The following is an 11,299-nucleotide window of genomic DNA, read 5'->3' as shown; positions in this document are numbered from 1 at the left end:
AAGCGACCTCCCCAGAGATCAGCTCTCTTCAGGCACTGGATGTTGCATTCCTGTCGATGATTCCTTCCTGCTCCTCAAGCAAAAGTTGAGTGGAATTCGGGGAGATGCAGTGGGCCGGCAGGGAAGAGGGACGGGGCGAGGCGTGAGAGGGGGCAGCGGCGGGCTGGAGGCAGAACCCTTCTTCCAGCGGGCCCTCGATGCCTGAGCTGGTGCTGCCACCCAAGCAAAGGGCCGGAGGCCCAGGAAAGGCACATTTCTAAACCACACTGGCCGACGGGTTTGCACAGTGTGGGCGACAGTGTCACTCCCCTGGGGGCCATTAGAAGTGGTAGGACTTATGGGTTAACCAGACAAGTACCCGTAAAACCACCGTGATTGACAAAGGCCAGTCATGAGTAGCACAATCTGAAACTGTATCCCGTCCCAAGAGTCATGTATGCATGATGCATAAGCTTGGAATAATTCTAAATAAAAATGCAGAAGACCCCGGGATCCAGCCCTTCCTCTCCTGAGCCACCCGATGGTGCCTGGTTCCCACATGGTTTTTAAGGACACTGACCCGGCCGGGATCCATGCTAGTGAGCTGCTGGGAACTCAGTGAGGTGGGGGCCCGGAGGGGTAGCCCGCCGGACCCCCAGTCCTCAGAGACATCCCTGAGCCCCGTGACAGCAAACCCTGCTCCAAAACCACAGCAGGAGCTTGGAATGAGCTCAGGCGGGTTCTACGGAATTTAAATTGTGTTTAGATCCTGAAGGGTAGTGGGCTTTCTGCAGAGGGTATTTATTTCTTGGAGTCACAGAAAGCCCTGCTGTGTTCACCCTGGTAGACGAGCTAGGTTGGCCTCATGCAGCTGGTCTTCTTGCGGGGACGGAGGTTTTTGGTTGGAAGGGCCGAGAGCATTCGTGAGGAAGACAAAACGGACGCTCTGGGCCAGCACGGCCAGCACACATAGTCAGGGCCGGGCGTCCATTTCACAGAGTCCCTCCTTCGCTCGCAGAGGAACGAGCAAACAAAACCCCAGAAGCCCCATGGAGCTGCCCTGTAACGACCTCCCCAGCCCTGGAGGCCTGCGGGGCTCTTCCCCTCCTTGCTGGGGGGGGGGGGGGCGCCTCCCAGCCCGCATCCCTCTCCTGGGTCGCTCTCTGCAGAGAGAGTGGCAGCAGCGCACCCTGAGAACCTCCTGCCACCTGGCTTGCCCCACGGCACGCGCCTCACGTCTGCCCATGGTTTGGCGAGCTGGTCCCGCCCCGTGGTCTTCCCACTGGCACCTGCTTCCCCCTGCCCTTTCTCCTCAGCCCACGCCTGCTGGGTGGGTATGAACCGAGGGCTGCAGAGGCCACGGCATGGCCTGGACTCTCAATCGCCTGGCACCTTCAGAAATGTCCGTCCCTGGCTGCTGGGCCAGGGTCTCCCCCATGACCTGGGCGACAGGAACAGCATCTTGATGGCCAGGCCAGGTCAGTGCATGCATCCCGGGGAGTGCCTCTGGGGCCCCTGGACAGCCCTGCTCCGGGAGGGTGGGTGGCCGCGGCCTGGAGCCACCCCTCCCTGTGGCCAGGGTGCTGGCACGTGCTCTGCCCCACAGAGACCGACCATGGCCGCGCCAGGTCAGCTGAGTCAGGGCACTTGGAGGGTACTTGGGACGGAGAGGCGGCAGCTTCTCAGAGCCCAGCTACCTACGCAGCCTGACCGCAATCGGTTCTGCACCATGGGTCCCAGCTAACGCGCAGGTGCCGTGACAGCCGGGGCAGAGTGAGCCACGCGGGCCCCTGGACCTCCCCCCAGAAGGGCAGTGACCTGTGCCTCTGGGGTGCTCAGTGCCTTCCTTCTGGATCCCCTTGCCCTCCGTCTTCCCGGGCTTCAGCGGGGACTGGCCCCGGGGTGAGCAGGCACAGCAGGCAGGGGTCCTCGGGGCCCCTCTCCGGCCCTGCCCTGGCCTGTTCTGCCGCCGTGGAGCCCCAGCCCTACGCCCGGGCCCCGCAAGCACGCCGGTGCCTGGGGTTCTCCACGGGGAACTGCAGGGTCCCAGAGCCGCAGGACAGGCCGCCCCTCGGAGGGTGTGCACGATGGACATCGGCTCGAGTCACGGCCTGGAGGTGCCTCGGTGACCAAGCAGCTTTGAGACTGCTTGCTTTTAATAGATCAACAACATAGCACCAAAGGTGCACAGCCAAGTGTACATATTTACAATTCTCGGGGCGTTTCCTTGGAAAACCCCAAGTGCACGGACTGACTTTGCCTTCTCAGCCCTGCCTGATGCCAGGCCACTCTGGTCACGGTGCACACGCCAGCCCGGATGCCGCGTGGGGCTCCCCCTGCCCTTCGCCCAAGCGGGCCTTGTTCTCCAGGCCTGAGGCAGGGATGTCCCTACGACCTGAGCCCCCAAGGCCACCCGCTCCTCAGAGCGAAGAGTGGGCAAGAATGCCCGTAGTTTGAGTGAGGGGCAGGAGGAGATGCGTTGTGGGAGCGCACAGGCTGCGGATCCGCCTTCATCAGCCCCTGGTGCTCACCCGGCCCCTACAGACCCTGAGCTCCGAGCCCAGCACCCAAGCGAAGGGTGGTCCGGTCACTGGGGAGCAGGCCCCACAGACGACACAAGCCAGGGCCAGCAACGAATTCAATCAAGTTACCAATCAGTCCAGTGGGAGAAAAAGAAAAGAGAATTGACGGAGCAGCCCACAGACCAAAGGAAGAAGAAAAGCTAAACGAGCAAGCGTCCTGGCTGAAGTTTTCTTGACCCGCTGTGTGAACAGAACCTAGCTGGGCGGGCCCCGGTGACTCCAGGGGGCCAGGCTGGGCTGGAGAGACCCTCACCCACCCGGGGTGTCGGGGGGGGGAGCGGCGATGCAGAGTGCCCCCTGCCACACACCTAGCTGGTGCTGGAACCAGAAGCTGCCTGACCACCGAGAGGACAGCCCGAGCTTCCCCAAGAAGGACGTCGTGCTTCCCAAGCTGCGACCTCGGAAGGGCTCCAGTGGGCACGCTCAGTCCCAGCAAGAGCAAGCTTTCTAACGTCAGACACACGACCCGGGGGACATGGGCTCTAGAGGCCCTGGAAATGCCACCCAAGCCGGAGGCTTTCCATGTTACCATCAGCAAGGGCTAATCTCGCAAACAAAGGCTGAGACTCAGCTCTGGAGTGGAGCTCTGTGCGGCGGAGGCCGGGCCGCGGAGCCGGGGCGGGAATGCAGCAAGGGCCTGTGGGCTGCCCGCTGCCCCTTCCTCGGGGCCTGGGGACAGCCTGCCCCCCTGCCGGTCTCAAAAGCAAACCTGATGCTGCTTCTTAATTAGAGTTTGGTATTTTTTTAAGGCTTAATCTGCCCAGTGACAAAATCCCACGAGACTGCTTCCTGGGCACGGCAGCTCTTGAGGACAGTGCCCCGGGGAGGTGGGGACGGTGACAGGTGAAGGTCTGTGCGGAGAAGTGCAGGAAGGAGCAGCCCAAGGAGCCCGAGCCCACCTTGGGGCCCTGACATCTTCGTGTCCCGTCATGGGGGTGGGGAGAGCCTGCCCCACGCAAGCCTGTCACGTCCCTCTCTTCCGGAAGGCACGGCCCCAGCGTGTCCAGCTTGACCTACTTACTGGGTGGAGGTCGGAGCACACGGTGCCGGAGATGTTGGTGGGGAGAACGAGATGCTGTTGGGTGGCTCCAGACAGAGCAGCTCTTCCCGGCTCGAGGCCAACGGTGGCCAGGAAGCTGCTACCTGGAGCGTGTGTTTGCAGGGCTCGCGGCTGCCCCCATCCCGGGCACATGCGTCTGTCCAGCTGACCCTGAAAACCAGTGCAGAGATGAAGCAACGGCTTCAGGATTCCTACACGAACAGCCAGACAAGCGGCAAAACCAAACCAAAGAGAAAAGCCAACAAGAGCGCTGAGCTGTGGAGTAGGTAGTTCTTTCCTAACGAGATAAACTACTTTCTGATTCTGGTCACTATGTCCTCTAGAGCGTGCCTGAGCTCCGCGGCAGAGCCGGCACTGCGGGAGGGCCCAGGGCCTACGGCGGGGACGCCTTCCTCGAGGGCAGTGCCAGAGCAACGACAATCTCATCCGAGTCGTCCGAGCTGCCGTCATCCGTAGGCGGAGGCTCCGCGGGCTGTGGCTGAGGGTGCGGTCCTGAGGGAGAAGCCAGCCCTGCAAGGAAGCAGAGGGGGTCGTCACCCCAGTGGCTCAGGACGGGGCAGACCTTCAGAATCCCTGTCACAGTGGCCACAAAGCCACCTCAGCCTCCCAGCTCCGCTCTGAGCATGGCCATTTCCAAAGGCCAACACCTGCAAGCTCGAGTGCGGACTGGGTCTCTCAGGGCTGCCCGCACGGGTAAGAGCCACCTTCCTGAGACTCAGGCCCCCGCGGAGGGGACCAGGCCGTGCCCCCTGAGCGCTGTGAGCTTTCCAACAGACCCTCCCCTGCTTTCCTCAAGCTCAGCCAACTTCCCAAATCCTCAGTCCACGCTGGACGGGGCGCCACCTGCTGACCGCCTGCGCCCTGAGTGCCACCTTGGCAAGTGCGGAAGGCAGGGGGCCGCCTAGCCCCAGGAAGGGCCGCACTGTGACCGCTTGGGGACACGGCAGTCACAGGGCGGCCAGCCGCTCACTGAGGTAAGGAGGCGGAAAACCGTACAGCAGCCCTCAGGCCAAGGACTGGTCAGCTGTCCTCTGGGACTTCCAAGGAAACTATTAAAGCAGAGCCTCAGGACACTAAAACACCCGTTTCCAAGCTTATATTGTTTTTTTCTTTACAAACACTGTCACAGTCGGACCACAAAAGGGCTGGATTCCCACTTTTCCCACAGGCCGCCTGTGGGCAACTGAGAGCGGTGTGTGTGCACGCGGCCCTGCGGCCTTGCCTCTTGGCAGGGGGCGCGGCTGCCCCTCGAACACAACACACGCTCAGCAGGAGGAGGGGGCGGCCTACGTGGACAACAGTCACCAAAGGTGGGGGCGGGCGAAATCAGCACGAAGCTGGTTTCTGGAGGATGTGAGCTCTGGGGAGCCCCGAGGTTCTAGATGACGGCCCCTCAGGCTCGGTGGGCTCTGCACACCTGCACGTCCTCCCGCACACCTGCGCGTCCTCCCCCACACCTGCACGTCCTCCCCCACACCTGCACGTCCTCCCCCACACCTGCACGTCCTCCCCCACACCTGCACGTCCTCCTCGCACACCTGCACGTCCTCCCCCACACCTGCACGTCCTCCCCACACCTGCACGTCCTCCCCCACACCTGCACGTCCTCCCCCACACCTGCACGTCCTCCCCCACACCTGCGCGTCCTCCCCCACACCTGCGCGTCCTCCTCGCACACCTGCACGTCCTCCCCCACACCTGCGCGTCCTCCCCCACACCTGCGCGTCCTCCCCACACCTGCACGTCTTCCCCCACACCTGCACGTCCTCCCTGCACACCTGCACGTCCTCCCCACACCTGCACGTCCTCCCTGCATACCTGCACGTCCTCCCCACACCTGCACGTCCTCCCCCACACCTGCACGTCCTCCCTGCACACCTGCACGTCCTCCCCACACCTGCACATCCTCCCTGCACACCTGCACGTCCTCCTCGCACACCTGCACGTCCTCCCCCACACCTGCACGTCCTCCCTGCACACCTGCACGTCCTCCCGCACACCTGCGTGTCCTCCCCCACACCTGCACGTCCTCCCCCACACCTGCACGTCCTCCCCACACCTGCACGTCCTCCCCCACACCTGCACGTCCTCCCCACACCTGCACGTCTTCCCCCACACCTGCACGTCCTCCCTGCACACCTGCACGTCCTCCCCACACCTGCACGTCCTCCCTGCACACCTGCACGTCCTCCTCGCACACCTGCACGTCCTCCCCCACACCTGCACGTCCTCCCGCACACCTGCACGTCCTCCCCCACACCTGCACGTCCTCTCTGCACACCTGCACGTCCTCCTCGCACACCTGCACGTCCTCCTGCACACCTGCACGTCCTCCTCGCACACCTGCACGTCCTCCCCCACACCTGCACGTCCTCCCGCACACTGCACGTCCTCCCCCACACCTGCACATCCTCCCGCACACCTGCACGTCCTCTCCGCACACCTGCACGTCCTCCTCGCACACCTGCACGTCCTCCCCCACACCTGCACGTCCTCTCCGCACACCTGCACGTCCTCCCGCACACCTGCACGTCCTCTCCGCACACCTGCACGTCCTCCCCCACACCTGCACGTCCTCCCCACACCTGCACGTCCTCCCCCACACCTGCACGTCCTCCCCCACACCTGCACGTCCTCCTCGCACACCTGCACGTCCTCCCCATCTGCACGTCCTCCCGCACACCTGCACGTCCTCCCCCACATCTGCACGTCCTCCCGCACACCTGCACGTCCTCCCCCACACCTGCACGTCCTCCCCCACACCTGCACGTCCTCCCGCACACCTGCACGTCCTCCTCGCACACCTGCACGTCCTCCCCATCTGCACGTCCTCCCACACACCTGCACGTCCTCCCCCACATCTGCACGTCCTCCCGCACACCTGCATGTCCTCCCCCACACCTGCACGTCCTCCCCCACACCTGCACGTCCTCCCGCACACCTGCACGTCCTCCCCGCACACCTGCACATCCTCCCTGCACACTTGCACGTCCTCCTCGCACACCTGCACATCCTCCCTGCACACCTGCACGTCCTCCCTGCACACCTGCACGTCCTCCCCCACACCTGCGCGTCCTCCTCGCACACCTGCACTTCCTCCTCGCACACCTGCACGTCCTCCCTCCCCACCCCACCCCCCCGCCCCGGTGTTGCTCACGTTTGCTCCTTGAACTCTGTACATGGAGTTTATGGAACAAATACCAAAGTTCACAGTTTGCAAGCTCCGTGAGGCTGGAAAGTGAGTGGTGATCTCCAGGTCAGACATGGCGTCGAACCCTCAGCTGGTGCAGGAGATCCTCCAGGACCCGGCCCCAGAAGGGACGGGGTGGCCAGGCCCCCCATGCCCAGCCACGGCCTCCCTCACTCACCAGAGCCGGGCTGCAGGGCTGCTGGCTTCCCCGGTCCCCACAGCCCCGGCGCCTTGTCCTTGGCCGCCAGCCCGTCCACAGTCTCCCCGCTGCTCGTGTCGCTGCCCTCCTGACCTGAAACAACACATACACTCCAGGCGCCCACCGTGCACAGAGCCAGCAGCAGACATGGACAGGGCTCCATCACCTCCACCTGGGTCTCTACCCCAAAGGGCTTTGGCTCAGAAAACTGCTTCCTTTTGTAGTTTGTCCTGAAATGAGGCACTGCTCCCCACCGGCACCTGCCCTTCTCCATCTGTGCGACCAAAGAGCTCGGGATGGAAAAGTCCTTCCCACGAGTGCTGCATGGTGACCACGTGCCACCCTCACAGATGAGACCTCAAGATGTGTTTCTGGGTCCAACGACAGCGTCAAAGCTCACAACACCACCTCCCTGCTCCTCTCCAGCAGTGTTACTGATAGTGTGAGCGAGCACCACACAGGGAGGTTCCCAACCTGTGTGAGGGGCCGTCGGACTCACGGGGGGCTCCACCTCACTTGCGAGGACCCCATGTCTGCTGGCAGGCAGAGCAGGGACCGGGCCTCACAGCTGAGGTGCAGCACCCCTGCCGGGTCCCGAGATCTCTGCACTGTTTTTGGACCATAATAAGGTAGAAAAGCAAATACAAGCAAAACTTTACTTAAAACCAACAAACAGGAAAAGCACTGGCCCAAGGGGGGGAAACCACGCAGCTCCAGCAGAGCCAAGAATAAAAACCAGAGACACACAAGCCACGAGGCGCCAACCGAGTGGCCTGCAGGTGCCTGGACGCTGCTGTGACCGGCACTGGAGCTTCTCCGTGGCCCGGGGATGTGGGACGAAGCCGTGCGTGGGAGGCTCGGTGGAGGCATGCAGGGGGTCGCACTGGGACGGGCCCCCACACGTGCCCGCACACCCCGAGCTTCCGGGGCAGCGGCCGCTCTTTGCTCGGAGCTCAGAGGGCCCCAGCTGCCCCTTGCATGGAAATTCAAAATGAAATGAAAGTACCAGGAGAAGCAGGGCAGGGCACAGCAGGTGACTGGCAGGGGGTGGCCAGAGTGGGTCTCCTCCTCCTAGAAGCTGCAGTGGTGGTTCTCTGACCAGAGGCACTGGAAAAGAGAGAGAGACCGGCTGCTTGGACTTTACAGGACGCCCCCATCGCCCGAGGCCCCAGCGGGGCTCACAGATGTGCTGGAGGCCAGCAGAGCCGGCACAGGTGGGCTGCAAGGGGCACACGCCGAGGTCAGACCTCAGACACCTTCCTCTCCCCCAGTCTCTCTCTCTCTCTCCCTCTCTCTTTTTTAAAGGTTTTATTTATTTATTTGACAGAGAGACACAGTGAGAGAGGGAACACAAGCAGGGGGAGTGGGAGAGGGAGAAGTAGACTCCCCGCTGAGCAGGGAGCCCGATGCGGGGCTCAATCCCAGGACCCTGGGATCCTGACCTGAGCCGAAGGCAGACGCTTAACAACTGAGCCACCCAGGCGCCCTCTCCCCCAGTCTCTTGTACCTGCTGCCATCCCCGTGGACATGGCCACTGGCCGTGGCTGGCGGCACCGGGAAGGACCCTGACCTGCGTTGCACCCCGGCCGTCCCAGCCCGTCCAGAACCAGGACCGGAAGATTCTGGCTCCTGTGGGCTCTGCATACCTGCACGTCCTCCCTGCACACCTGCATGTCCTCCCACACACCTGCACGTCCTCTCCGCATCCACCCTCTCCTCTGGCAGAGAGGGAGCAGAGACTGAAAAGTGACGGGTGGACTGGGAAAAAGAGGGGAAGCCTGAGCTTCCTGCCCTCGCACCCCGACAGACACTCCCTTCGCCTTGCTGCAGGCTGCAGATCCCACTCTGCCCGAGTCAACCTGGATGGGGTCTGAGTTTCTGCGGCCGCAGCCCCAGCAGGGGAGAATGAGTGTGAGCTGCTGTGCCAAGCACCTGACAACGCCCACGTCCCCCCGAACACTGGGGTTGCATCACATTTTTTTTAAAGGGCGATGCATTAGGACAGGGGAGCCAGCCTACAGACTGGTGGGGACCAGAACCATGTGGTGCTTAAGCCCTTCTGCGGGTTTTCCCCCAGCACGAGCGAGCCGTTCCAGGCAGGAAGGCCCCTACTGAGGGCCAGCACTGGCAGGCTACCCCACCTGCACGCGTGGGAGGAACTCTGCACGGGTGTTTGTGCTCGGGCGACTCGCCAAGGTCCTGGCTCCCACGGCCTGCGCCTGCGCACTATGGGCTGGCCTTGCCGTCCGGCAGCTTCCTGCACCATGTCTGTGGTTGGAGTCTCCCAGCGACACAGAACAGGGGAGCCTGCCAGCTGGATTTACCTGTGCCTGACCCGTGCCAGGTGCGCCCGGAGGACAGACTGCACGGTGGTGATGGCCTCCTGCCCTGGGTCGTCCTCAGCCTGGACGGCAGGGCTCGGAAGGCGTGGTGGCGGGTCCTGCAGGGACACGACAGTGGGGAAGAGAGCCATTTGGGAGCCTCTGCCCACTTCCCGGGTGTGGCAGAGCCCCCGCCTGGCCCCCAGAGAGCCCGGGGAGCGTGGCCCTGTTCCGGGTGGCTCACCTGGTCACTGACTATGTGCTCAGCAGCCTCCTGACGCTCAGACTCTAGAGATTCTTAAAATGAACGTCTTGTCATTTTCGCAGAGGAGGGATGGGTATAGAAAACGCTAATCTTTACTGGGTTTTTGAGCCTCTGTCTTAATTGTGGGGCGGGCACGCTGCCTAATACGTGAGCACCTCAAAGCAACATGGCCCCTGAAGTTAAACCCATCTGGCGCCTGCACCACGGCCCCGCCGGCCCCCCCCGCCCCCTCCCGGACAGTAAAGTGCCAGGCAGGACACGGGCACCGAGATGCCGCGCTGCCCCAGTTAGGAGGCACGAGACGGGACACGTAGAGAGGGCAGTTAGCGCCCCCGCCGCGTCTGGCGCCCAGGGTTACCTGGCCGGGCGGGCTGGGCGAGCCGGGGGCTTCTGAGGCACACGCCTGGCTCGGCAGTAGCTTCACCCGTGTTAGGTGCCCCCTGAAAGCTGCCTGGAGTACCGTAGCCGCCTGGCAGGCACGAGGAGAGAGGGACAGGGAGGTGAATTCCCCTGGAAGGCGGCAGGTGCGGGGGAGGGGGCTCCGGAGGGCAGAGCTCCACCAGCAGAGAAAACGACGTCTCTCGCTGGTGCAGAGCCATGGCCTCTGCCACCCGCCCAGCGCCTCCCGCAGGAGGCACGCCCACCGTCCACACAGACGGAGGCACAGGCGTCCCCTCCCACGGCAAACCGAATCCTCTCTTAAACGCTATGATGTTTAGCGGCTAGTATTTGTCCATAATTTACACACGCAATTATGTTTCCACATTGGGCAGTCCGTCCCATGCCTCGTGCTTTCCATACACATCTTCCAAAACCAAGCAGGGCAGACATGGTCTCAAACTGTCGCCAAGAAATGATCTATCCTCTGACCTTAATCTTAAGTGATTTCTTCACACACACAGATGCTTTGTTAAGTTCTGAGATCAGTGTTCTGGATTTCAGGGGCAGCCCGGCTGGAAACGTCACAGAGTGACAAAGGGGTTGAGCTCTTAGGGAGCTCTTAGTTCTGAGCATCTTAGGGAGCGCCACACGAGCACACTGGGGCCTGACACGTCATGTGTCCAGAGGTCTAGACGCCTCCAGAATCAGGTCACTAAGAGAAACACCTTTGCTTTGCTGTTACTGGAGGCAAGGTGAAGGAGATGTCCTGAACTCGGGGTTCAGAAAGAGGCCCAACAAAGCACGGCAAGAGAACCCTCGTTCAGGCAAATTCGAACAAGCAGGTGCATGTGTAGACCGACCCGGGGGGCTCGCTGCTCGCAGACGACCCAGGCGAGGGCTCGTTACGGGCGACATGGGCCGGGATGACAGCTGCTGACATCATAGCCACCAGAGCCCGGCAGAAACCCAGCCCAGCTGCAGCCTGGGGGCTCTTGTCATCACCTTGCCTGGGGAGGTGAGGACACGCAGGCCCAGGGGGGACCCGGGAGACCAGCAGCAGAACACGACAGTGCATGCCGGCTGGCCGGCTGGGGAACATGCTAGACGGGCTTTCGAGGAGTCCCAAATTCACCCGTTCACCCACTCCTTCCACAGATATTTGCTGAATGCTGACCACGTGGCAGGCACCATCCTAGGAACTGTGGATATAGTGGTGTAAGAACAGAGGTGGTTCCTGCCTCCGTGGAACGTTAAATAAATTGCAATAGGAAACAAGCAATTTAAAACAAGCGAAATATCAAAATGTCAAGTAGGGATGTAAG

General features: G+C 62.4%; 1 protein-coding gene across 14 annotated transcripts in view; it reads right to left on the bottom strand.

The window, feature by feature from the left end:
* Positions 1-2,091: 2,091 nt before the first annotated feature.
* Positions 2,092-11,299, bottom strand: part of IQCE (IQ motif containing E) — a 46,444-nt gene continuing 37,236 nt past the window's right edge. For 9 of the 14 annotated variants that reach the window (XM_035722318.1, XM_035722320.1, XM_035722312.1 and 6 more), the window contains 6 exons: positions 9,955-10,065; positions 9,335-9,450; positions 8,017-8,117; positions 6,990-7,103; positions 6,779-6,852; positions 2,092-4,131 (listed from right to left, as the gene is read on the bottom strand). In XM_035722318.1, coding sequence (XP_035578211.1) covers positions 3,526-4,131; positions 6,779-6,852; positions 6,990-7,103; positions 8,017-8,117; positions 9,335-9,450; positions 9,955-10,065 — 1,122 coding nt within the window. In that variant the 3' untranslated portion in view covers positions 2,092-3,525. The remainder of the gene's footprint in view (positions 4,132-6,778; positions 6,853-6,989; positions 7,104-8,016; positions 8,118-9,334; positions 9,451-9,954; positions 10,066-11,299) is intronic. The other 5 variants (XM_035722316.1, XM_035722324.1, XM_035722313.1 and 2 more) reach the window with 5 other exon arrangements.

This window comes from Zalophus californianus, chromosome 10 (genome assembly GCF_009762305.2).
Source record: "Zalophus californianus isolate mZalCal1 chromosome 10, mZalCal1.pri.v2, whole genome shotgun sequence".
Lineage (NCBI taxonomy): Eukaryota > Metazoa > Chordata > Mammalia > Carnivora > Otariidae > Zalophus > Zalophus californianus.
This window is presented reverse-complemented; position numbering and strand designations above follow the sequence as displayed.